Below are 26,408 nucleotides of genomic sequence, written 5' to 3' on the forward strand. Positions count from 1 at the left end.
AGCACAGCATTTACACATCGTAAATATCATAAGTATCATTTTCAATGAACATTAATGCATTTTTCGTTTCTTCAGTCGAAGTAGAAGTACTCGTACACCATCCCGCGGGACAGTAAAGCTGTAAGTCGAAAAAGATTTAAGCATGACCTTTCCACTGGCATTTCATTGAACATAACTAGATGAGATTTCTTATCGCAACCGATTCGCTAGCCAAATACTTCATCAATCATTAATTGTTCTATTAATATATGTGCTATTGTGTTGTAACAATAAATCTTCCAAGATGTTTTAGCGTAATTCATAATTACCCACGAAATCAATTGTTCAAATTATTATTTCAAATTAGGTGTTATTTTTGCACGATAAGATGAAGCAGAGAAATCTCTAATAGTTTACATTCATTGAAAGGCCAGCGTTAAGACGCGCTAGCCATTATAAAGTCCGCAAGTTGGGGCTGGCGTCGTCTTAAATCTGATGTATCCCTGTCTTCCCCTTCATTTTCTTCGATCCGCCTCCTTTTCATTTTACGTTGATAATGAAAGCGTCTTAAAATTCTGCCTACTAAATATTTATTAAGATGTTGTTCGCGTCCAAGTGCCCTTAATGTACGAAAGCTTCTGGCCTCTTCCAAATACGTTTATGCTCATTGCATTCTCGTAATTTTATAGACGTTTTCATTCTATTCGTTTGTGAACTTCCGACGAATTTATGAACACAAAAACAAAGGTAGATATTTTTTGTTTGTATTGTCAATGTTCAAACCTAAATACAACTACAACCGAGCGTCTAATGTTCATTTCTTAAAATTCCATTATATTTAGCCAGTCGTAATACGAGTCGTTTAAACGGATTTAGGTAATATAAAGTGGAAACGATAGATTTTCGGTTGTAAATCACGTAATCGTCGGGAGTTATAGTTCGCCCCATCCCAACATTGTACTGTTAACCTGTTTCAAACTTGGTCTGATGAATATTTTGGCTGTTGTACGTTAATTAATTATCAGAATAATACTCATTTTTAGTCGAAACTTAACTGTGTGTTAATTTTTTTTACATTTCTTTTTGTTTTGCTCATTTGTTGCGTTTTGTGGTAACGGTTTTCATCTGATTATTATTTAGTGTGTCTTGCATTCACAGTTAAACATTTTCTCTTCAAATTAACGTACACCCAATGGTTTATGTTCTAGGGATCAAAATTCGCATGGTCATCTCGATGGAGACGCGAGTAGTCGTCAGTTTACGAATATTATTATTTACTTGACCTGGACTATATGCTGTTTTACAGGGAATTCGTTTAAACAAATTGTGATTGGCGTGTTAATGAAACACACATAAAATTATACATTAATATATTTATTCCAAAACTATTAGTATATCACCAACACTATACGTGTCTAAATTAATTTTTGCGTGTGTTTCTTTGACAAAAAAATATTTAAAATGCATTTTTAATTCGATATATTGGCCCTACATATCTTCGTGTAGTCTGGGTAACCATTAATATAACTTTGTTATTCGGGCTTCGTAAACTCTGCTCGCAAATCGAGAGAATTGGCAATCGTTGGTGTCCCGTGTGAAGTCAAACCTAGTGTCCGTTCTAGAGATACTTGTGTGGATGGACAGTGTGTGGCGAGTATGTAACGTTTCGGTTCAATGTTCCAGGTAAGGCGAGCGAGCCAGGCGTGTGGCGCGGCCGCCTGCCGGCGCGCTCGCCGCCCGCGTGCCACGTCTGAACTCGTCGCCACGGACTTTGTGCTTCTACGACAATTACTTAGAAAAGTAGTCTCCGATGTTATTATCTATTAGTCTACGCTTGTACCATATGAGACCAGATTTAGTAATAGTTTGGTTTATTCCCATCTTTAATATTGTCCATCTGGGGATGTGCGGCTTTTTTACTTCCTTCTGGTATCTGATATAGCTATCATAAGTATGACGTTATGAAAAACATGGTCAAAAAAAGAAAACGTATTTTATTAGCTGCACCAGGATTTTTTTTTAATATAAAAAAATATCGGGCTGAAGAGTCGCCACATCCTCCGTAGTACGTCTATCATAAAAGATGGAAACAAACCACTTAAACGGCTTATACCGCTTCAACACTTTATACACTTCGACACTTCTGTAATATTAGGAATTGTTCTTCTGAAATATGTAATAGAAATAGGCCTACATTATATCATTAGATGGTAATATACATTATTGAGACACTGAAACTGATAGATGACAATATTAAGGATGTGACAATAGCTAGGCAACTCAGTGCGCCTGCGATCCCTGAGTAGGAATTATCTGATATGAACCATGACTGGACAGCGACCTGTGCCGCCGTTGCGCTGTCGCAACGCGCGGGCGGCACTAACATCACTATGAGTATTTCATGAAATTTTGAATAAATCATGACTGCTTTCGGACCGACGATTTCATTGAATTCAAATCATGCCTCAGTAGATACAAGGCTTATACTCCAACGGAAAGTGATGCAGCGGATATATTTAGGAAGAGATGGTTTCGGCGAGGCATTTAGAACGAGGTTGCAGACAACCTCGCATGAAAACACAAATTATTTATGTTACATGTTGTAAATCTATATAATCACAACCGCGACCCCTGAATCCTGTACATATGTTGTAACAGCCTCGGCAACCGATCGGACTTCTGCAAACTTGTCCTTTATATGCCTTTAAATAAATATAGATATACATATTTCATATATAGCAGTTTATTGATGTTGTGTTATTCATAAGTGTGTTAAATGTTTTATTCAAAGGAATGCAGATGGTTGTGACAAGGTTGAAATTGTTACTAGAAGTTATGACTGGCGTAGATAATTGCATATCCAAAAATAAACCGACAGGAATGCTGTAGACCAATAGCTATGATAGTCAAACTGTCAACGACTACGTTAAGGCATTATTGTTATCGTTTAGTTAATCGTTGAGCAATAAATTCATATCTAAAGCCTTTCCAAACGGTACATTTCTCATGAAATCAGCGTATTTTCAATAATTCATCGGATTAAAAACTTTCGATATTGGCTTGCTTTGAAAGCTGTATTTTGTCTTCAATACGCAATGCAATTTAGGCTCGTTATGACGTACATATCTTATGCGGGTATTTGTGAGTTATATTTAAAAGTTGTTAATGTGTTCGAAAAGTTTTTTGGTCGAAATTTTCCATTTGAAATTTCGTCTCATTGTCAATTTGCTTGGGAGTAGGAATAGAACGACTTGGCTTGGTTGCCGCACCGGTTGTTTTGTGATCTCGGAACCTCGATTTGCCAACTTCATGGCAAAGCGGCAAACGGCTCACAAAACTGCTTATGCGTCAACTCGACGGACTTGTTAATTATAGTAGATGTTAATAGAATCAAAGAATAATTTCGCCATATCATTAAACACATGTCATAGCGTTAAACATTTAAGTAAAGTACATGTTTATTCTCTTAGATTAAAGTAAATTAGGAATTAGTAGATTAAGATTGAAATTATTTAATTACTATTTCCACACTATTGCCTAATATATAATGTCTCGATTGGCGAACAGTCAAATTAGAAATGGAATAATTTTAAACGAAATGTAATGAAACAAAAGCTGCCAAAATTAAACACTATCGCTCAATTTCTTTGAAATTAAATTTTTAAATTTATATCAGAGTAGAATATAAGTACATTAATTAATTGATGCATACGCTATATAATATACCTAATAATACATAGAGGCTTAAAGAGATTACGCTTTAAAAATCATTCAGCCACTTTATAAATTCTGTATTTTACTGCTGGTTCGCAGAGTTCTATTTGAATCACTATCGCTTTTCATTCAAAAGTATCATAGATAAAAAAACATAAATTTTTAGTGCGGCTGTTGATAATAATAGTATCCCTTGAGTCGGGAGTCTGAGCCCGTAAATACTTCTGTATAAATCAATAGAGCAATGTGCGTATGTAAAGAATCCCGGAATAGTTTTGGTTGTCAATAATATTCCCAGTTTCCACAATAACGCTCGGACACAAGCGCATTCTCGCACGCGCCTTGTGTCTGTACGGTAAACGTTGTTTCAATTATTACGAGAGCTTCGGTATTTTGAACGACAATCTTGTTCAAATCTAAACTTGGATTGTACTGAATTTTCAATAAACTTATTATGGACAATTTAAAAGATGTTGTAGATGTGATAGACGGGACGAAAGCCTTCTACTTAGAATGTTTACACTATCGGCCAAAGGTCACCGAGGCTGTTGCAAGTACCGTCTAGTATGAATGTGTCAATCTATATTATGTGTTTAACTGTAGATATATGTGTCTATATACTCAACTAGCGCACGGGTCCACTGACTGACGAGATACAGGAATAAAATTATGAGAAAGATTGGATATAACGAAAATGTTTAATTTTAGCGTATTAAGAAATTATTCTTATCAATATGTACGGCGTTAATGTCGATTTGATTTATTTGCTACGAATTGTTATGTTGTTAAGAGATAACGTTGCGGAAAATAAAAAGACGGAGGTGCTATTCTGTTCAAAATTATAAACGCTTTCCAAATTGTATTAGAAGCAGTTAAGGTAACATTCGAGCATCTTGTGGCGTGGGATCTGGCCGTGACGTAGTTATACAATCGGGCCGGAGACGCGCCGAGGGCCAAGTCGGATTCTGTAAGGCGAGACTGAGCTACATTCCAATGTTATGTAAATGAAATGTGACGAAGTTACGGATTGTGAATTTCTCATGTTGGCCAAAATTGTATTTACGCCGTGTTTATAACGCGTATTATAATTTTTGCTCAGTATTACTAGTTGATATGAGGGCGAGATTGTAAAGTCACGGACCCGCTGCGGAATGTACAGCTGTTCGTTCCCTTTATATACTGGTTCAGATCGAGCTATAGAACAAACACTATATAGATTCCAATGTATACAATTAGAACAATTTGGTGATACATGACGTATAGTGGTTTAGACTGAAAGTTGAAATAATGCTATCTTACTTTTTTCTCAGATATCGTTGTGTAAGCGAGTGGCATTTTTTCAAGATTCAATTTAAATTATTGTCTTATTGTAGAGAAAATTGTAATAATAGTCAAAGATCAATTTGCGAAATGGACAAATTGTTAGTACCACATAGAGCGAATTTATGTAGACATGGCATATAAAGGGAACAAGCATTAAATCCAACTTCGTTTTAAATGGCTCCAAAGAATCTTGAAAATTTCTTTCACTTCAAGATTCTCTTATAGTAGTTTACATATACCTAGATTTCAGTGAAGGAATCTTTTTTTTTCTATCTCGTAGTTAGGGCGAAGTTGGTTACTATTAAATGTATTAAGTCTGAAGAGACAGACTGTATATAATATGGTCTTTAGTGAACAACTGTAATCAGTAAAATTTTATCTGTATATTTGTTTTAAGATTTATAGTTAGGTATCTGCAAACCTTTTAGCGTTGTATATCTTGTGGATATACGTTTCGCTTGTTTGATTGTTGTCGTTTGCTTCACGTGTACTCCGGAACTGGGCGGGACGCCGGCGCTGGCGCGGCTTGGCGCGCATACACAAGTCTCGGGTTTATTACATTGACACAACATTGATCATATCGGTAACGTAGTTCTCAGTACATCTCAACAATAGCTGTAGAAATGACAAACAAAACACATCCCAAGTTTGTCACTTGCACACAAATCAAAATAGTTTGCTTAAGTGCCATTCAGGTGAATTTATGTAATAAATATGAAAGTAAAGATTAAGGTTGATGTTTTCTTGCATGTGTACAAAAAGCCCGCAATTTGCGTCAATGCAGTAAACGCACTAAGCAAAATATCAAATTACGTTTATACACTTGCCCTCTCCGTCCAGGACAAAGCGTGTTCATTCTATCACTAAATTATATAAATATATAACCTTAACTTTATTTCTAAAGTATGTTCAAAATATCTATATTATTTAAATTTACAAGTATTTCAGTTCATCATAAAATAGGCTTCACTTTAAGATATATCATATAGAACTGGAATGAACGTTCAAAAGTTTATCGCTTTTGTTTTTTTTGGTACAAATTAAATTGCATTAATAAGAGTGGAGTACTAGATACATACCTAATCTCTCATAAAATTTAAGGTTTTATAATGTTAAGAGCTTTTCTAGTATACTTAAAAATGAGATCTTATGAGATATTCAGAATTTTTCGCGGTATATCAACATTTCCATCCAGTATTATTAGATAAAATAGTTGTAATAACAATGCGATATCTTGCTCCTTATAGTACGGTAATTAAATAGGTTCAATTGGCAGTTTGTATTTCTGATTCATATCTGAATTCTATTAAGTCCCGTCGGTGGTCTGAGTTTCAGAGGGGCGTGAATCGTTGCTATTCTTTACTATAGCTACCCTACGACCACATAATTCGATATATTAGCAGCTTTGTGGCACATTACTAAAACTTACCAATACGATACAAAATACATGTAACTATTAACCGATCGTATTGTCAATATGTTTAGATAAAATAATAACAGTAGTTCATTTATTCTCATACACACAATATAACAAAAATAAAGTACATGTCAATTTAAAGCTTTCACAAAGCTAACTGTTACTGAAATACTTCCCAAATTAAATTACCAACTCAAAATAGTTATGCCTATATTTTTGTCGATAAAGATTATTAGTAGGACTATCATTGAATATCAATGTGGCCGAGATGAAATAGCTGTATGGAAACAAGATTATGAAATTCAAGTCATATTTTCTGGCATTGGTGCTTCAGTCATGGGAATACTCAAGGCCGCTAATAAATCTAATTATGTAATATGTTTTTTGAAATGTCTCGCGTCTGTGCCAATACGCTTTACGAACATTTATAATTTCTCACAGTTGTTTTTTTGATCTAACGATCAATTTAAAATTAAATCGGCTCTGAAGCGAAATCTTTATACATTTTATTGATTACAATGAAACCTAAACACTCAGAGGTTATGAGTTAAAGTTTCGGATTCCACGTGAAGATACGATTATAAAGTACGTGTTTATTACACTTTTACTAAAGCATATTTTTCTTAATTTTTTATAAGTGTACACTATAATTTAGAACACGTATTCCAACACAATGCTACTGCTAATTGCGGCGTGAGTGTTATTTGAGTTTGGGCATTTGGTGTTTTGCCAATAATTTATGGTTGTAACAGCTAAACGGTAAACGAATGAAGCGATTTCGGTTGGGCGCCCGCATTTCTGTCAATATAAATATAACGCATGGCCGCAGCACTAACATTGTGTAAATAGTATAATAACAAACACTGTGACTTTGTTTGTTTCAATTTCGGCAAACGTGAGTGTTTCTAAAATCCACCGCTTATCTTGGTCCCAACGCCCCGCATTATAATTGACAACATAGTATTTTAAAGGGCATGTCATGTGTATGTAAAACATCCTGTTAGAAACATGGTGTACGATGAATCAGTCTACAATTACATTGGTAATGCAATAACCGTTCATAATGATACTTATTGTTTTCCCAAAATACACTATTACACACGAACGCTTTACAAATACTAGCCTTAACTATACGCTATAATTTTGAACGAACTTGTAGATGAAATTATGAATGATAACAAACAAATTTAGATTCAAACAGTGTTAGTTTATAAACTACTATCTTATATTGAGATCTTAACCTAGAACTGTTAATATAAGTACACACTAAGTGTTATTATGAACGGGATATATTGTCTGGGTATATACGTACTTTGATATGTACAAAAATAATTGTTGCAATATCATGACTCCCTAAGAATAGCGTTACTATGTTGTCATTTACACTTTTTTGCTAGGTTCGGTGGCGGCACTTGTATTCAGGTATGTGAATATGAACAAATATTTAATATCAACTCTGTATCGACCTTAATGTGGAAAAATGGATGCTACGAATGGATTGTTAACGTAACTTTATCAGCGATACAACACCGATATTTCGTAAGTTTTAGATACTTCGTACTACTTGTTTAATAAATCGTCTAATCTTTTTTATTATTGTATTCCCAGAAACCCCTTCAAGGTATTATGTATATATAGATGCAATGCGAAATAAAATACAAATCACTGAAACAGTTTATCGGTGTTGTTTTCATCTGATGCGAGTTTTGTGACCGTGTTCTTAAGCGCTACTTTATACGCTCCTTAGTTTTTAATGATAACATAAAACACCTGACAGCTTCGTGAGTGTTGTCTGAGAATACGGACACACCTAATATAACTAATATAATTAGTATTGTCATCTCGGAATGTTGAGAATCTTGCTGGGAAGCAGTGGCTAATCTTTTAGACGTTATGGTCTGTACGAGGTGACGAGTTGAAATGTTCTCGGTGTGGATTGATCTGTAAATGTCAATTTGTGTAATTGTTTTATGGTACGCGACTTCGCTACCGAACCATATCCATGCTTACCCTCCCGTGTGATTGAAGCTTTAAGAATACTTATGTTTACAGCTACGCCGAGTTTTCTTTATTCCTTATACGTTGTAAATCCGATATTGTATAAATTATTCAATAAAGTGTAATTGATGTTTCATTTTGAATCCATTTCATACCAGTATCCTTTTGATGAGTTATATTGAAACAACAGTTAATGAGTATAATCTGACTTATATCAATGGTTTTAATTTTTTATATTTTTTTTTATGTGATGTGATTTATTGAAGTGAAACTTCTTTATAATCGTTGTGATTTCAAACCTGATGCAACGGAAAAACGACAGGTAAGAGACAGAAATACAAAAATGTGTAAAATGAAGCCGGCAAAGAATGAGACAGAAATATACATACTATTTTATTCATTCTTTTGACGATTTATTGAAGTTTCACTTCTACCATGTGTGAATCGCACACACCTTTTTTTTTAGTACCGTCAGTACTGTATTACGAGACTGAATGTCGTTTATTGTAAAAAAACTTGCATACGTCATTTAAACAGACATAGGTACAGCGCTTAAGAATAAACTGTTGATATAACCTCTTAAGAATAAAAAAATGCACCGACATTACATTTTTAATCGTGTTTTGCATTTCCTGGGCGGTTATCTGGTCTGCTGTAAATAGCATAAAAAACGCTATTACAATTAAGAACCCTTGAACCCAGGACTTTCCCCGCATAGTTTTCGTTGCGTTCGTGGGGTTTTACCCGTTTGCATACATACATATTATCGTTTTCGTGTCATAAAGCATCTTTGTACCAAATGTCATCAAAACCGGCTTAGACGTGAAGAACATACAGAGAGTCGTGTAAAAATACTTTAAACAAGATTAATAACGATACGAGTATCGGATCGAGTAATAAACATTTATTATAGAACTTACCTGATTTGACCTGAAATATGCAGAATATTCAAATGGAGGCAAGGAGCGTGCTGCTGTGTAGTTCACACGTTATTTTTATAGCTAACAAACCTGTTTAGTTATTCAAAGCCCTGCATCGTTGAGAATAAAATGCTGTATTTATAAAGTCTTGTTTTATTTTATACTAGCTTTGCACCCGCGGCTTTACCCGCGTAGTTGCAGGAAAGATAGACCCGGGGCTTTCCTCGCATATTCCTGTTCCCGTTACATTTCCAGTATAAGAACTTTCCTATGTCCGTCTCCTGGCTCTAAGCTACATCTGTACAAATTTTCAGCCAAATCAGTTAATCCGTTCTTGAGGAATAAATAGTAACTAACACCACTTTTTTTTATATATATAGATTGTAGATATTAGAAATCAATGTCTTTAGTGTGTAATGTTGAGAAATTGGACCTTCATCTTTATAAGGTCCAAATTTATACGAAAAATACGACCACGCTTTTACAGTAGAATCCTCATAGTATTAAAGAGTTCAGTAGTGCTAAATTTAAAACCTACATTAAAATGTATTACCCAGTTCTGTGAGCTTTACTATAGCATTAATGAATATGAAAATTTTAATCTGTGCAATGTTGTCGCTTAAGAACCACAGGACAGAAGTCCAGATGTTTTCTCAGAAGATGGGAGTAGTAGAAACCTAAATTTAAGAAAAAAACTGTCAGGAGGTACTGCTCTTCGTAAACTTGAAACTATTTCGATCAGGTACATAATAATGCAAATAAACCTTTTATAACTAAATATAAATAGTTAAATGTGGATTATACGAATGTGTGTTTTCGCGGGCATGTGTGTGTGTGTGTGTCAGTTAATGTATGTGTATTAGCGTTTGGGAGTAGTGAACAAATATAAATGGCAGTGTAAATCTCTAAATCTATTTATAAAAAGTAGAATTCCTATAAATCTACTGGAACTAGAATAAATTACAACAACCATATTATATCGGTACATATATCGCGACATGTTACCATAAACTATCGGGTAAAAATTGAAACATCAATGTAATTTGAAAAAGGGACTTTATTCAATAACATTCAATGACATTCAAGCGCTTTAGCGTTGCTATACCATACGGTAAAGTTAATGGATATATAAAATAAAAACTAGAACCCTATAAGACCCTGGCGCGGGTGATGTCAAGCATGGATTAATTTACAATGGATAAGAGCCAAGTTAGATCCATTCGGGCCGTTTCTCGAATCTTGCCGTTGGCCAAAAAATCTCCGCCCAATAGAGTTAAAGCTCTCCTTGCTGAAATTCCTCATCAAATGCTATACGGAAGCTGACTTGACCTAGCTTGGCTCGAAATAGCTATCATTAGGTTCATCACAACCATTCTTACACGTATTCTTAAGGTAACGAAAGTAATATCCTTAATATATTAGTTCGCACTGACGAAACATTTAAATCTAAACCGATACTGTCACGTAACTACATCGTCTTACAATGGGAAATATGACAAATCGTACCAAATGTGGTCACTACTTATTACAAATAACGTACAAAATACTTATGACGATACGTTAACAATGTCGAATGTTTACCAGTGCGAGAGACTGACTAAATAGAATACACAGATAATATTAAATCACTAATAGACGGTGCGATTAACGCAATCAGCTGTTCTAACTCTCAGCCATCCCTCTCTCTTGTCTCATCTATTTTCATAAACCATATAGAAATGGTTCAACGTACCGAACTAGAATTCTTATGGCATAATCGGTTTGGTAATTGGTTAAAATAAATACAACATACATTATTGTGAATCAAATCAAACGTGATTATAAACGACAAACAAAAACAAAAAACAGACCAGCCTTCACGGCCGGGTGCGAAACGAAAATAAAATTGTACATAAAACATTAAATGAATTAAAATAATAATAAAAAACACAACATTCATAATCGAATACGATAAAACATTAGGGAAGACAAAAAAACATCGATAAATAGAAACGATGTTTTGAAAAAAACAATTAAGTTTTGATAAAATTTCTTCTGTGGGACAATCTGAATTTTTCAGGTCATCCCAATGCGTCATCTTATCTACTGATCCTATAAGAATTAACCCGATAATATTTTTTTGGTCAAATCCTAACGACTCATTGATTGCCTTATTAACTACGTTACTTATCATTAGATAAAATAACTTTTTAAATCTCGCCTTTGTATTGAGCAACCATGGTTGATGTTGGTAAAAGTATTTCCAAAAGTCGGAAATTTTTAGTGGCATTTTTCACACAAAGATCATAATATTGTAATTTTATAATTGGCCTTACACCAAAGCTTAATTTAATATAAAGATATTTTTTTTTGTCTAGAGACAGGAAGATTTATAGCTCACAAAAATAAAAACAATAATGGTTGTTTTTTTTTTTGTTTTTCTATAGCGTTTTGCTTTTTATTTTTTGTATATTTGCACTTGAGAATTATTAAAAAAAAATAAGCAAAATATGCATTGTAAATTCTATGAATCTATTTATTTGATGGAATATAATTGGCCGACGAAATTTCGTTCTAAAGATATAAAAAATCTGGACAAGGCGGACCAAAACATGTAAACATGTTACAATAAGAGAAAATGATATATCGTGTCTGTATAATATCCAAAAATCATCAAAAACCCGTAGATTTATCGCAACTGTTACAACACACTTTTTTTCCCCAAGTAAATATGCAGTTGCAAATATTATATACATCACACCTAAAACACCTTTTCTTTAACGCCTACGTAAACACATGTGTAATTTCTACTGAATTGAAATATCTCACTGTCGTTAACACGCATATTAATACGCTTTCAAAAACCTACCAAATAACGGAGGCCCTATTATAACCAATAAAAAATAAATACGACCAATAACAATTCAATTTGAGGGCCATACAGATTTAAATGTACACAAAATGAACAAGTGTGTTAGTGTTTCAGTGTCAAGTTATTTGGTGTTAGGTGTTAGTGCAAAGGTAGCGGCCACGGCTAGGTGGTCAGACCCATAGATATCGTTGGGCAGCTGGCCGAGAGATTTGCACTCCGTGACGGTGGGCAGGCGAAGCCGCTCGATCAGCTTCAGCGAACTGTGTTTGCTGAAATAACGTTTTTGGATGTGAAAATCTATATCAAACTGCGACACATTTAAACTTGTTACGTTTAACACTGTGCAGTGGTGGCTTAGTGGTGGGGTCCTCGGACTTCAAAATCGATAAGACGGGGTTCGAGACCGGGCGAGCGTGCAGGAAATAAATTGATTTTTCAATTTATCTGCACATTTGGATAACGTTACCACTGCCCGTAACGGTGAAGGAAAATATCGTGAGAAAACCGGCATATCCGAGTATTAAAAGTTCGACGACCCTGCCAACCCGCACTTGGCCAGCGTGGTGGATTATACCCTGAACTCTCATAGGACGCATGTGTCCCAGTAGTAGAAACATATATGGGCTGATGATGAATGAATTAATGAAAAAAAAATTGTTTAATAGTACACTTGCAAAATGTATTATAAATTCAAAACTGATAAATCAACATTAGAAACGTGTGCTAGTGATTTGCTTTTTATTTTGAAAATCCAAAAAAAAAAATGTTTCAACAGATTCTAGTCAGTTTAAATGCTGGGTGTGACAATGTTATTTTCGGTATTATTTGTATGAGTTCTTCAAGTTAACTTTCTATTTACAGTATTTAGAGCACTATTTAGAGCATTTATTTTCAGGTGACATTACAAAATTAAGCCATATATAACATAGACTAGATGATGGCCCTGGCTCTATCACGATCATTTTTTCCAATGATAACAAAATTGATAATAAACATAGATTTAATCGCAAGATAATAATATACATAGATAATAGATAATCTATTACACATATGATTATTTTTTTGAAAAAAAAAATTTAAAAGGGAGCCAGCCAGCATTTCGTCTACATATATTAAACAAGACGGAATTTAGTAAAAAAAATAAAGGGAAATGGCTCTTAATACTATAAACAGAAAGTTGCACACAAAGAAAATATAAATTTTTGTTTAATGAATAAACTGCATATTAGACTTGATGTACTAATTGACTGCAATTTCCGACAGCACAGCGCTCACCTGAAGTACATATAGTCGACGGTGACCCAATTTTTCTGGTAGGTGGTGGCCTCCCTCTCGCCGTCCGGCTTGACGGTGTTGTACACCGAGGTGAGCTGCAGCGGGTGCCCCACGTCGTCGCTGTTGAACAGCTCCCCGTGCTCCCACACCTCGTCCGCCATGCTGCCGTCCGGGAGCGACATCGAGTAGTCCGAGTTGTATATCTGGAATTGGCGACGTATTTTAATACTTTTAGCTACTTGTGTTTTTTTTTATCAAAACAAGATATAAAATCACGATATACGTTTTTTTTTTGTTCGGTAGATATATAACTACGTATACTTAAATGAAACAATATATCAAAAAGCTTCAACATTGTATCCACACCAATAAACTGTGCATTTAAATTCAAATGTATACAGATTATTCAAAGCTTTCGTTCATTTCTTTCGTTCTTTCTTCTTAATACACGCATCGGACTATTTTTAAGCATGAGTTTTTTTTATGTCATAGCGGGCAACTGAGCTGGTGGTTCGCCTGATGGTAAACGATCACCACCGCCCATGAACATTCGCAGAGGCTCAGACTTCTGAAAATGCGCTGCCCGCTTTTAAGGGAAAGGGGTAAGGAAAGGATTGATGACTGAAGAGAAGGAGTGGACTAGGAAGGGCGAGATGAAGGAAATAGGTCACCATGATTGAGAGAGTCTGATTGTTTATGTACATTAAGCTGTGTGCTTTGTGTTTGTTTTAATCTTCTGCCCTTAAATGGTGTTGGGAGAATATCAGCGTCAGGGTCCCATTAGCTCTGACATTCATGCTGAGCCAAGAGCCGTTCTAAGAACACATTTGTCTCTGTTAATTTAACTTAATACTATATAATAAACTTTTAATTTATCAATCTATCTTCCTATCTACTAAACTTTTTGCATTGTTTTAATTGCTTTATTGTATTTTTTGTGTTCTTTGAATAAACTTTTAATCTCTCAATCTATGGCTCACCCTGGTCATATTGAAGTCGGTGGTCGCGTTGCCGATCTGCCGGTTGAGGTACACGGAGAGATGCTGGCAGTTGTCGGTGACGCCGATGCGACGCCAGTCCGAGCGGCCGTCGCGGAACGCCGTCGCGCTGTTGGGTGACGCGTCACTTAATATCGTCGCGTAAAAAGTTAGGAATAGCTGCGCATAAAATTACCGCCTCCTCAGTGTATATATTGTGAATGCGTTAGCAGTGAATCAATAGGTACTGGATTCGATTCGTTCGAGTGGGGGTCCAAAGTGGTGTTGTGATTGTTAATTCAAACACAAATCGAATCTGAATGAAATTTGAATCAAGTAAACTAACTTGTATTAGCTCATATGTTATTTATTCTAATCCTGTTTACACGATTGTATTTAAATATATCAAATACATATAGTTTCAATTGAAGTTTAGATCAGTTTAATTAATTAGCATCCCTTTAACATATTTTCTTTATTAATTCATTCATTATTTACCTGACATAACCTCGATTCAGCAGCTTAATCACTGCGCTGTCGGGTGTAGAATTCAAATCTCCGGTCAAGATGATGGGCAAATATCCAGATCTGTGGACAAGGAAGATAAGAATTAAAAAAAATCACACAAACATCAGTGCGTCTAGAGTGATCACTCCATGTGCATATCCGCACCGTATAATTTAAGAAAGAAAAAACTAAAAATCTTATTGGCCCCCGAACCAACGATTTCTTCCGAGTGGATATTGCTTAATTAAAAACAACAAACGGTTCGTTGTCGCTTGTGGCTCCGCAAGCGTGGATGTCGGTTTTCGTTTGGTGACGCCACGGGTCGCGGAGCGTAGAAATAGTATAAAATTGATTTCTTGATTTTTCATCGATTGAAAGTGACCACCCCCATACAAATCCATTGGGTTGGCGACGGGTGGTGTTAGAATCTAAACATGATTCAAGTAACCTCGTGTAGGAAGAGGCTAACACTTCAATACGAATACACGCCTGTGAAAGAAACACTCACTCCTTGCCATTATCGAAGTACGCGAACCGATCTATCTCAGCCAGCAGCACTTGTATCTGGGCCAGTCTCACGTCAGTCCTCTCGGGGTTGTACAGCAGGTGCGTGGTGGCCACCACTATGGGGGTGCCGCTCGAGCCGCGCGGTGTCAGCTTCACCATCAGACCGATGTTATCCCGGTTTAGTACCGGCATCTCAGGCTGGTAATACTCCACCTGGAAAGTGGTAGTGTGTAAAAATCTTGGTATTTATTCTGGCTAAGAGAAATTATTTCGCTGTGCCATTTACATGTATAATGCTTTGGTTGTGGTTCACCCCACTGCACTATGTATAACACTTCAAACTTCAGAGGATCGTTTCATTGTAAGTATCGTGTGGGTGTAGGTTGCTATCATCGAACATATAACCAGTAACAAATGAAAATCAATTTTGAATAGATTAGACCCTTTCTAAAAATAAAGCTAGTAATATTCGAGCCGGGCGTTGGACATTACCCGTTTGTTGTTAGAAAAATAAAATAAATAAACATCGTTTGGATAAATGAAACAACAATAATAATTAATAACATAATTTATAACATTTTTCATCATCATCAGCCCATATGTTCCCACTGCTGGGACACAGGCCTCCTATGAGGGCTTAGGCCTACGTTCTAATCGTAATTTAATTTAAATATTAAGTCAATTCTATTCTAATTTGAATGCATTGGCGGCTCAGTGGTGAAAACCTCGGGCTTAAGACCTCTGTGTCGGGGTTCCAGACCAGGCGAGCATGCAGGAAACAAGTTGATTTTTCAATTTAATTGCGCATGTGGCTCACATCACCACAGAGCAGGAAAACGTATTAAGGAAACCGACATGTCCAAGAAACAAGAAGTTGTTCGTCGAAAGAATGTCAGATCTATTAAACTCGCACATGGCCAGCGTGGTGGATTATGGCCTGAACCTTCATAGGAGGCCTGAATATATGGGCTCCTTTACCCGTACCCATAGTACATGATGATGATGTTTTCGTTCTCAAGTTATTTTTCAAAACCAATAAAAAACCTTATCATTGTTATTCTTAAATCAATTTCAATATTAAACTTCTTCAATATTGAATATTTATGTATTCGGTATTACTGTACCCAACGAGATATAAAATATCGACAAATCATTTGATTGTGAATGGAAAGTATAACTATTGATAAAATATAGTACGACATCTTTTCGTTATTACTATTAAAAATACGCTATTATACATTTATACTCCGAAAATATGTTTATACGGAATAATCTGAGACGTCAAAAAAGGTCTGTTGATGGTTATTTACTGTTACCTTGCTATGAACAAATGTAATTTCATAGGGGCAATACACTTGGGTTTTTAAGGCAAATGGTCTATATATCGTCTTGTCGTTTCTATTGGTTATATGCTCGATGGTTTTTCTTAATAATCAAATAGGTATAGTAAGAAATTTGGTAAATAATATGTAAAACAACGGGTTGATTTATTGACGATCAATAGCTAAATCGAGATCTAAAGGTTTCTAAACATTGTTTTTTTCTTCGCGCACCATCGCGTACACCATTAACGTTCCTTTCCAACAAAGTTGTCTAGAAGAGATTTATTCTGAGGAATAAAACCGCCTTTTGTACATACAGGCCGTAATGCATGTATGTTATTTAATATCTTCATTTGTTGTTTTATTTTCTGCCACTATCCTGGTAAATAGCTATAATAAAGAATAAATAAATCTTCGTCTTGTGCGCAATGCGTGTACACATGTGTACGTGTGTTGCTTAAGCAGTGATAGAACAGCGGCGACACGCCACCGCACGTACACATCAGGAACAGGTCTATATAAAGACTAACATTTTTTTTTTATTGATTTTTTATGAATATTGTTCCGAATGTCGCGATGGATAAGTAACACATATTAATTACACTCAATTCTTTTAATAACTCCACAAAGAAAAATATGTCGCAGAGCAAAATAAATAATTCGCTGCAGCTTGATTTATTTTAAATGATGAATAGCGATCCGTCGCGGCTTCCACGGTGGTACATGATATGGCCATGGCACCCAGGCATCACGTACATATCCATCGTTGAAAGAATTTATAAAATAGGTCCAGTATCTCCTGAGTTAGCACGTTTACTCAAACATTGACCATATTATTCTTCTGCATTAGTTATTTTGATGTGTTTATAAATACAAAACTAACACAAATATTATGTAATATACTTCTGTAATAATCAATATATTTTTATTTTGCAATTGCTGTATACGATTATATCATTTCGCATGGCAAAAATTTACAGGATATAAGTTCTATTAACATAGTGATTTTTAAAATTTCAGATCTTCCTCTTTTAGTAATAATGCTTGCAAAGTGGACAAATGCTTTTTTTTTATTTTGTCCAAAATGAAAAACGACTTATTTTCCTATCTTTCAAATTTGCTTAGCTCTGCAGTTAGGTTACACATATGGAATTCTATCGAAATTCATTGCATTGCATTGCATCTACAAATTTATCTTCCTCACACCTGTGTATTTAATATTTAAAATGCATTAAAATTAATGGGGTTTCAATCATTCAAGGAGCAGAATAAAAGCGAGGAATTAAAGGGGAAAAGCAGAGACATATGCATGTTCTGTTTTGCTTACAGTGTTCTGATCTTGTATTTCGAACTGCGACTTCTTGATGTATATGGCACAACCATCTTCCCGGTGTCCAGTCTTCTGTTTGAATAGACCATCGTAACCTAAGCTCTCGAATCTTCCGTAGAAGCAGTTCAGGTGCGACGCTTGCACTTCTTGAAGGCAGAGTATCTGCGAACAAATTATAATGTGGATATTACGTAATAAATAGGTAGCTGAATGACATTATCGTGTATTATTTTCTGTGATGTCTCACAGAAATTGCTTATGTTGAGCTATAAGATCGCTAATGTGTATTTCTTTTTAACAATTCAGTCGTTTTCATGACAAATGATCAAACACTTACATCTGGCGCCAAATGTATGATCTCGTCAAAGAGCTTCGCCGCTCGCACCTGCCACTTCAAGTTGTTCGGTTTGCAGGCCGTGTACAAGTAGGGGTGACTCTGGAGTAAGTACTGAGCGAGCACATTGTACGATACCACTCGGATTTTTAAGGTGTTCGCTGAAAATTTACATGTTTGTTACATTTGATGATCTGTGAAATTTATATGTGTGAAATTGTTATCGTCATGTTGTTACCAATATTAGCCATTGAGTTGTATGTTTGTTTGTGATGTTCTATGATCATTTAAGCGATAATAAAGGATGTATTTATTTAAGCTTTTTTTGATGTTGCGAGAACAATAATATAACATTAATATCGTAATAAAAATCTATAGATCATGTTCGATATATAGATTCTTGTAAGATTCGCCGATTCGATGATAACGATATCGTGAAGCTTCAAATGTAATGTGTGTATAATATAAATTAACTAATATGCTAACATTTTGTAGAACTGCTGTGCCATGATTCAACGAGCTCCCACACCCGGAAGTCCGGCGGCAGGACGCCCGCGTGTGGATTGCTTGGATCTTCACCCGAACTTGAGGCTGCATTTTGCCAATTCTCAAAGGAGCCACCATCATCGCTGCTACTCAAACGTATATGTAGGTTAATATACTTTCTTTTTCTTAAATATCAATCTCTACTAATTTTAAATCTCTAACAAAATACTTTAGAGACTAAATTTTTATACTGAAGCATTTATCTTTTATAATTTGACAAGGGCTAATTTCACTTGCTTTGCATGATCGTCTATATTTATGTTTTGAAGGAATAAATAGCATACTAAAACTAACTTAATTGCATACATATCTATTATATTATGTACTTCATACAAAATAAAATATTGAAATACAACTTTAGCTATGGCCACTATTACATTATCATATGGTTTAATAAAAATATATTTCAAATATGAAAATATCATAAGCATTTTTCGATTTGAATTTTATTTCAATGAAATTAGAGTTTCTAATAAAGATATAAATTTGTTGTTTTATTAATTCAAGTGAGAACAAACACAACATGTTATTATTTCTCTTATGAATATATTTTTCTAATGAGGCTGTTTACCATTTGCCCTTCTTATTTCTAAACACTTCTATGTTTTTATTATGTTTATAGTTTGTAAGTTTTTGGTAGTTATAACTTGAAAACTGAAACTATTTTGTAAATATTAAATTACAGAATGCTATGTTATGCTTAGTGCAATGCAATTGATTGTACCATTATTTTCATACGACTTAATTATGATAATATAAAAGAGGCCCTGGCAGACAGAGTGAGAAGGCATAAATAACAAAACTCACACTTCAAACTGTCCTCCGAAGCTAGCATGGTGTAATGTGGGTTGCAATGACTCACTCATTTTCTTGTGCGATGTAGACGCACTTGACTGTGAGTCTAGCTTTTTAACTCGGAAATGCTTCTTTATATTAGCTAACAACCTACCCCGCACACCAGGCGATACAAAAGGATTTAAAAACAAGTGAACATTCAATATACCACATGTCTTCCCTCTACAAGTTAAATGTGTAAATTTTTTTATCTGTATTGTATTGTAATGTAAATTTTCATATGTAAGATGAGAATATCTGCAAAAACTATGAGTAAATTTCAGCATAGCTTAATTTTTAACGAATATAACATAATAACAATTAAGAAAGTACTATCTACAGCCTAAGCATGACTAGAAACTTGTTTTAAAGTATTGTTGTTGCATGTGACATGGGATTTGCTCTGTGCTCAAGAGGATAGCTGCAAAGAAAAAGATAAACTTAAATATAATACATAGGATACATTGTGGACTAACGTATTTTATAGTCATAAATGTATTATTAAGACAGAGTAGATAGCTTTGATATGAATAAATAAACAAGAATACCAATATAGCTCTAGTCTCTTAATACTTGGTTTGTTTCACAGAGTAGCAACTTGGCGTGTTGGGCAGGGGGCACGGCCTCAGGACTTCCGAAATTAAGAAATAATAAAACAATAAGTGATAAACAGTAACCCGGGGGACGTAGATAGTAAATTTTTATAATAAATAAAGCAAAATTTTGTCTTTTTATTTACTATACTAAATACCTTACCAATATATAAAATTAGTTACAAAAAGTAAAGGTAAAACCACTGAGCGTACATAATGAATTATTTTTTTAAATTTTAAGTAAAACAAAAATTTAGAATTTCATTGTATTTTAATTCACTTTACTAAATACCTTACAAATATATAAATAAAAACTGTTTTTTTTAACAAGATTAGTATTTAAATGAAAAGTCATGTCGATAATGTGATGGACATCCCTAGTTGTTATGATGTATCGCTGCCTTATAAAAACAACCTAATTTTTATGATGTTATTGTAAGACGTCAAGTGTCGTCCTCAAACTTTTACATTTTATTGTAGTGTAGGAACTTAGACTTTGAACTTTCTCTGAAGATTTGAATATTCCTTAAAATGTATTTGTCACCATTAGTCATGGTGACAAACGAAGTCGAACTTAGGACTTCGTCAAATAAATATTTTTCTACTACCTACTTTTTTTCTTTTATAACTGAAAAGAAGGCGGTATATCAAAAAATATAATGTCGTTTACAGAATCAAAAAATATTAATGATGATTGCTGAGAAATCATTGTTTTTGTAAAGATACTTTACTAGTCTTCCGTTAGGTCTCCCGTTAGTTCTAGATTTAGACTTTACATAGGTAAATTTGAAAGGCCTACTGCTGACCAGGGGCTAGACAGCAATTGTGATGGAAATGATAATACTTCAGACATAGTTCAGGAACTATTTACTTGCAATCGCTTTGAAATATAAGCCAAAGCAATAAGAGAGACAACATTGAAGCTCTTCTAATAGACTGGACTAGGACATTTGCTTAACAGTTTATATCAATATTTTTTTGTCGTCAAACATGTTTATATATGGGCAAAAACATAATACCGAAATGTAACAATAGCCAAAGATAAAAGACGCTGAGCAAGCTGGAGATTGTCAATTGAAGATTAGAACGTAGATAAACTTTTATAGGGAATAACGTTATATAACGTAACCTGACCTCTCACGGCTCGCCCCTCACCCAGTACACTTGAAAGCGAAGGCATGTGACAGTATCCTCATAATAAACCAAGGTAATATTAATAAACAGACAAAACAAAATAAACTTACATGCATAAAAATAAAGCCATAGCTCAGAAATTATAACACAATGAGCAAATACCATGACGAGCACCTAAAATCTACAGTTTAACATTTTTTGACCCACCGACCTCTCATATCGCATTCACGATTCACGGATAAATTTTATAAAAGGGACATTGTACATGTACAAGATACAACCAACAAAATCAATAATCACAAATTCAGAGTTTCACAGATAAAAATAAAGTGGTAACAGATTTTATCACAGATGTCAATCGCAAATTGACATTTTGTGATCATGATGAATGATATAGGAGTTCGTGCCATGAAAGGAGTCCTAAGGACGCGGCGCTGTCATCGTCTGCAATCTTCAAATGCTTACAAAGCTGAAATGTATGTGAATGGGATTAAGTAAAATATTGTTTAATATAATAACATATAATAATAATATTTTTATTTTCAGATATTCATCCATATTTGTGTTAGTATACAATTATCCTAGAAACTATGTTAGTAATGTTAAAAAAAATGCATTGATAATAAATGCCAACATTTTATTTACTGTAGGCAAATGTATCAAAGAGATAAAGAACAATTATGATAATATATCACATTAATCTCATATTTAATAATAGTTTTCTATCAGATATTTAGCAAACACAGTCCAGACTCTAGGACTTAACAAGAGATCCACTCAGTGTATAAGAATCTAAGCCCATTAAAGGAACTTAGACTCTCCACCGATTTTCAGTGGATACCATGTTGACCCCCTGACAGGGGCAGCGTACATGTTTAAGGAAGAAACAATAACAATAAAAAAAATAAAAAGTAAGTACAATATTATAAATAATGTATAATGTATATTAAATACTAAATTTACAGAACACACATACAAATTACATACTTATATACGATAATAACAATTAAATATAAATATAAACGAATAGACAATACCAATACCAGTATAATAAATAAATAAATAAATTACGCCTAAAAACTACAGCATTAATACCAGAACCTTTTTGCAAAATGATTAGATGTTTTTTTCAATTTATTTTTCAAACCTAATACGTTTTTAGTATTACGTATTGGCGGTGGTAGGTCATTCCAGAATTTAGAGGCACTAAATTTAAAGCTACCCCTAAATGCTGAGGTTCTGTGGATGGGCACCTCCATCGTACAGTACGTCTTTGTACCGTGTTTCGTGGGTTGTATTGGAATCAGACAACCACTTAAATTTTTTATACAAATAAGATACTTTTTTTCTTAAATTTACTGAAAAAAAATTAAAGAAAACCAATAATGTCCATCTCATAATTTTCTTACAGGATCTAGATATCAGCATTGCAATAATTAAAGGTTATAAATGTACAAAATCAAAAATACCGCTTTAAACTTACTATGTCTTGAGCCCACACTCAATGTCCATTTGTTGATTGGCTTAAAGTTTATTTTGCTTTTTAGTATAGAAAAGATAAAGAGCAATTAAGTTATAACTTTGCTCTGTTATGGATTATATCTCCCTTTCGGTTATTTTTAGCACCTATATTGAAATGAGAATTGTCTAAACATATAAATAAGAACGAGCTGTTTGCTCCGGCTACTCCTTGGTCTCCCGTATATATATAGTGTAAGTCTAGTCTCAGTGAAGTTGCAGCTTTCTAATGGCAAAATAATTTTTAAAATCAATCTAATAATTTTTGTGTGAAAATATTACAAAATTACTAACATAAAAATGTTTTCTCTTCGTAATATTGTCATAGACATGTATCAATGCAATCCTGTATTTCATGAAAACCCATAATATTTCAATCTCATCGATAATTGTGTGGGATGCAAGGGATCAAACATGGGAGGAACGAGCCTAAATTATAAACGCCATGTTGTTAATAAGTTGTTATCAGCTCGGGCTTCTATTTAAGAGTTGTCGCGTGCATTTTTAATGTCTATTCATAAATATTACCACATTATTTACTGTTATTGCCTTGTGACAATCGTGCTTTTTCCTATTTTCCTACGTGATTAAAGGCGGTAATACTTTTGTATGCTGTTTTTTCATACTGTGAAGTGGAAAACTTGTGATAGCACTTAGCAGAAGTGGTTCGGTGGTTAGTTTAAGACCGGAGGAGAATGTAAGAAATAAATCAATTTTTCAAGTGACTTGCGCGTCTCAAAACAACAAGCTGAAGGAAAAGAAATCGTGAGAAACCTGCCAATTCGCATTTGGCCAGCGTGACGGATAATGAACCTTATGATGATAATGATGGGAAACCTTTTAAATTTAATCCATAAATGGTTCATCATCGATTCATAGCATAACTATGGACTTCTTTAGTGATACGAACTCTATGTCAATTCTGCATTTTTTTGACAATGACGTTTCCAAATTTTCATTTATCTGCCTTTCCATACAATGATACATTAAAAAATAGACTTAATGCCTGTCGGTGGCGGCCTTTACGTTTGGATTTTATTATTGTTTGTATTTGTATATACTTGGGTATTGGAATAAAATTGCTTTATGTTTGGTAAATTAGTACAGTGCAAATTTTAAGAAGTTATCGTGCGGCAAATTAATTCATTAAGTTTACAAAGGCCGAGATATTGAATAAAGGTTTGTATAAATTAGTTAATATTTCGACATTTAAATTTTATATAAAATATGTTTTAACCATTTTTTCATACTTATTAATTTTTAGTAATAAGTATGAAAAAATGGGTGTTATGATAATAGACATATCCTATGTAAATGGTCTCGGAAGTTTTGAGTTCCTAATGCTCTTCTGTTCTACACTACAAACTCACTCACAATTTGATGTGTAATTTACAAAGCTGTAGATGGATTGATGCTTTATCTTTGTAAAATAATTGATGATTAAGTTAATCTGTAAGTTACAAACTGTGCAAAATATTGAATATGATATTTTGAATTATGTCATTAGTTAGTTGAGATGCTTTGTTTTTATGGCGTAATAGAAGTGGTAAGTTTGTAAATCGATGGTATAAGCATTCACTATGTCTCTTTGATTGTTGCTATGAGAGTGATACATTATTTTATATCTTCTTGACTTTATATCTTCTAGACCTATCTATAATTATTATCGTCAACCCAGACAGGTTAACTTAGTATTTATACTTAACACACTAGTATTAACACTGAGACCAGAAGTCGGGTCTGTTAGACATTGAGTTAGAAGGTGATGTTGGTATTAAAATCAGCCTCGTCTAGTTGGTGTATGCACATTGTGTGGCTCTAAGTAACACATTGTCCACATGTATTATAAATAAAATTAGTATTGACCAGCATCACAACACATAGTAATAGAGCCCAACCGAGTATGGCCCTTCTGGCCCCCTTCATCCATGCAACAGCTCAAGCCAAGTTTTTTGATCTCTGTCAAGGGAGGTTGCTTTGAGTATGTCGCTACCAAGGTGACTGTCAGTAATTGTTACATTTCACTCCAGTATTAGAATAAATGTGTATATTTTATTGCTGTTATCTACAAGTTTTCCTGCACGAAAGAAATGAACTGAAGATTCTTCTCATATATTCTACTACTAATATAGTATAAAAGCATAAGAAAGAGAATATTTTGAACCAGTGTTTAACCCTGGCTTCAACCATAGTACATCTTTTCTTTCCATAAAAAATGTTAATTATACCTCAACATAAGCCTAAAAAAAAAAATAAGTCAAATTGGTCGAGCCATTCTCAAGTTTTACATGCAGCAGCACATTTGCCTATTCATGTTTATATAGATAAGCAGTGTCATTAAATTTAATGACATTTTAGTTTCATAATGACAAGCATTGAAAATTATAAAGTAAAGCCAACCAGGCAATATAAAATATATAAACAATCTGACTCTTACTGAGTTTCACTATTATAAAGAACAATTGTTATCATTCATTACTCTTTAATAGATTAGTGTCAAAAGAAAGTGCAGGGTAGGTGTCATTTTGTGAATAAGTTTATTTATAAATGGATTTGCTAGAGGATTGAGATATTGATTGATTTCATTCAATTTTTGTTAATTATCTGCTCTTGTTTTGTGTTATCAGCGTTTTCAATGAAATTAGTATAAATTTTCTTCTAATAAAAATTATACATGATGAACCTTTGAAAGGTCCCTTACAATCTTTTGTTTCATTTTCTTGGACTTACTAATTGAAATTTAATTCACTAAACCACAAATTAAGTTTTCTCATTTGTTTTTGTAGAGCGTATCAAAGTTTAACTTACTTTATTCAGATTGTTACCAGTTTTTTTTGGTTTATTTACCATAATTCATAAATTTCAAACACCAATTTGTTTTTTGCCTTCAAAATCTAATATGATAACATTTCTTTGTCTATCTATATATATTTGCAGAATGATGCATGTAATGTAAACTGATAAAAAACTGGAAAATACACACAATTCAATCCCAAAGTATGTTTCAAACCCATACCACCTTTTTTATAGTGAAGTATACTCATGCATACCCAACACTTTTGGGGAAGAGGCCATGGTTTAAGTTGGACTTTTGAACACAGTTGAGATCCACTGCCTACAGTATTTGTGTTTTCCTGCTTACAGTATTATTTATTATTTTATTTAAGCACACTAGCAGCTAAAATGCTGATGCGTGTGTATTTTATGATTTGAAAAAAACATTCAGTACATTCAATTTATATTTAAAACAAGTCAATGTGGGTCTGTATATCATTATACTGTTCAGTATATGTTTGTTTGTAGATAGTGGACCTGAACTGTGCTTCGTC

General features: G+C 34.0%; 3 protein-coding genes across 11 annotated transcripts in view; 2 read left to right on the forward strand and 1 right to left on the reverse strand.

The window, feature by feature from the left end:
- The window catches only part of LOC119835536 (potassium voltage-gated channel protein Shaker), a 272,460-nt gene extending 263,935 nt beyond the window's left edge, over nt 1–8,525 (forward strand). For 3 of the 4 annotated variants that reach the window (XM_038360428.1, XM_038360425.1, XM_038360426.1), the window contains one exon: nt 1,663–8,525. The gene's annotated coding sequence lies outside the window, so the exon portion shown is untranslated. Of the gene's footprint in view, nt 1–75; nt 121–1,662 lie in introns of all 4 variants that reach the window. The other variant, XR_005288058.1, reaches the window with a different exon arrangement.
- Nucleotides 8,526–10,390: 1,865 nt separating this feature from the next.
- On the reverse strand, nt 10,391–21,881 carry LOC119835542 (protein angel homolog 2). 6 transcript variants are annotated; one of them, XM_038360446.1, is made up of 10 exons: nt 21,773–21,881; nt 19,808–19,945; nt 18,941–19,086; nt 18,458–18,615; nt 18,118–18,282; nt 15,470–15,681; nt 14,953–15,042; nt 14,458–14,584; nt 13,478–13,680; nt 10,391–12,471 (listed from the first exon to the last, which is right to left on the reverse strand). In XM_038360446.1, the coding sequence occupies exons 1-10, from the start codon at nt 21,784–21,786 to the stop codon at nt 12,324–12,326; spliced, it is 1,401 nt and encodes a 466-aa protein (XP_038216374.1). In that variant the 5' UTR covers nt 21,787–21,881; the 3' UTR covers nt 10,391–12,323. The 6 variants fall into 6 exon arrangements, with proteins under 6 accessions (XP_038216374.1, XP_038216371.1, XP_038216370.1 ...); XM_038360443.1 differs by having other exon boundaries at nt 19,808–20,101; nt 21,773–21,874; XM_038360442.1 differs by having other exon boundaries at nt 19,808–20,255; nt 21,773–21,871.
- Nucleotides 21,882–24,059: 2,178 nt separating this feature from the next.
- LOC119835687 overlaps nt 24,060–26,408 on the forward strand; it is a 42,944-nt gene continuing 40,595 nt past the window's right edge. The window contains exon 1 of the mRNA XM_038360661.1: nt 24,060–24,258. The gene's annotated coding sequence lies outside the window, so the exon portion shown is untranslated. The remainder of the gene's footprint in view (nt 24,259–26,408) is intronic.

The sequence above is a fragment of the Zerene cesonia genome, chromosome Z (genome assembly GCF_012273895.1).
Source record: "Zerene cesonia ecotype Mississippi chromosome Z, Zerene_cesonia_1.1, whole genome shotgun sequence".
Lineage (NCBI taxonomy): Eukaryota > Metazoa > Arthropoda > Insecta > Lepidoptera > Pieridae > Zerene > Zerene cesonia.

What these genes read in the sequence shown, in the direction of transcription:
- LOC119835542 (XM_038360442.1), bottom strand. Translation starts at nt 20,121, where the DNA reads ATGCTGAAATTTACTCATAGTTTTTGCAGATATTCTCATCTTACATAT. An exon ending in TCATACATTTGGCGCCAGAT is followed by an intron (nt 18,283 to 18,457) that starts GTAAGTGTTTGA and finishes ATTTGTTCGCAG; the next exon opens with ATACTCTGCCTTCAAGAAGT. An exon ending in CCGACTTCAATATGACCAGG is followed by an intron (nt 13,681 to 14,457) that starts GTGAGCCATAGA and finishes CGCCAATTCCAG; the next exon opens with ATATACAACTCGGACTACTC.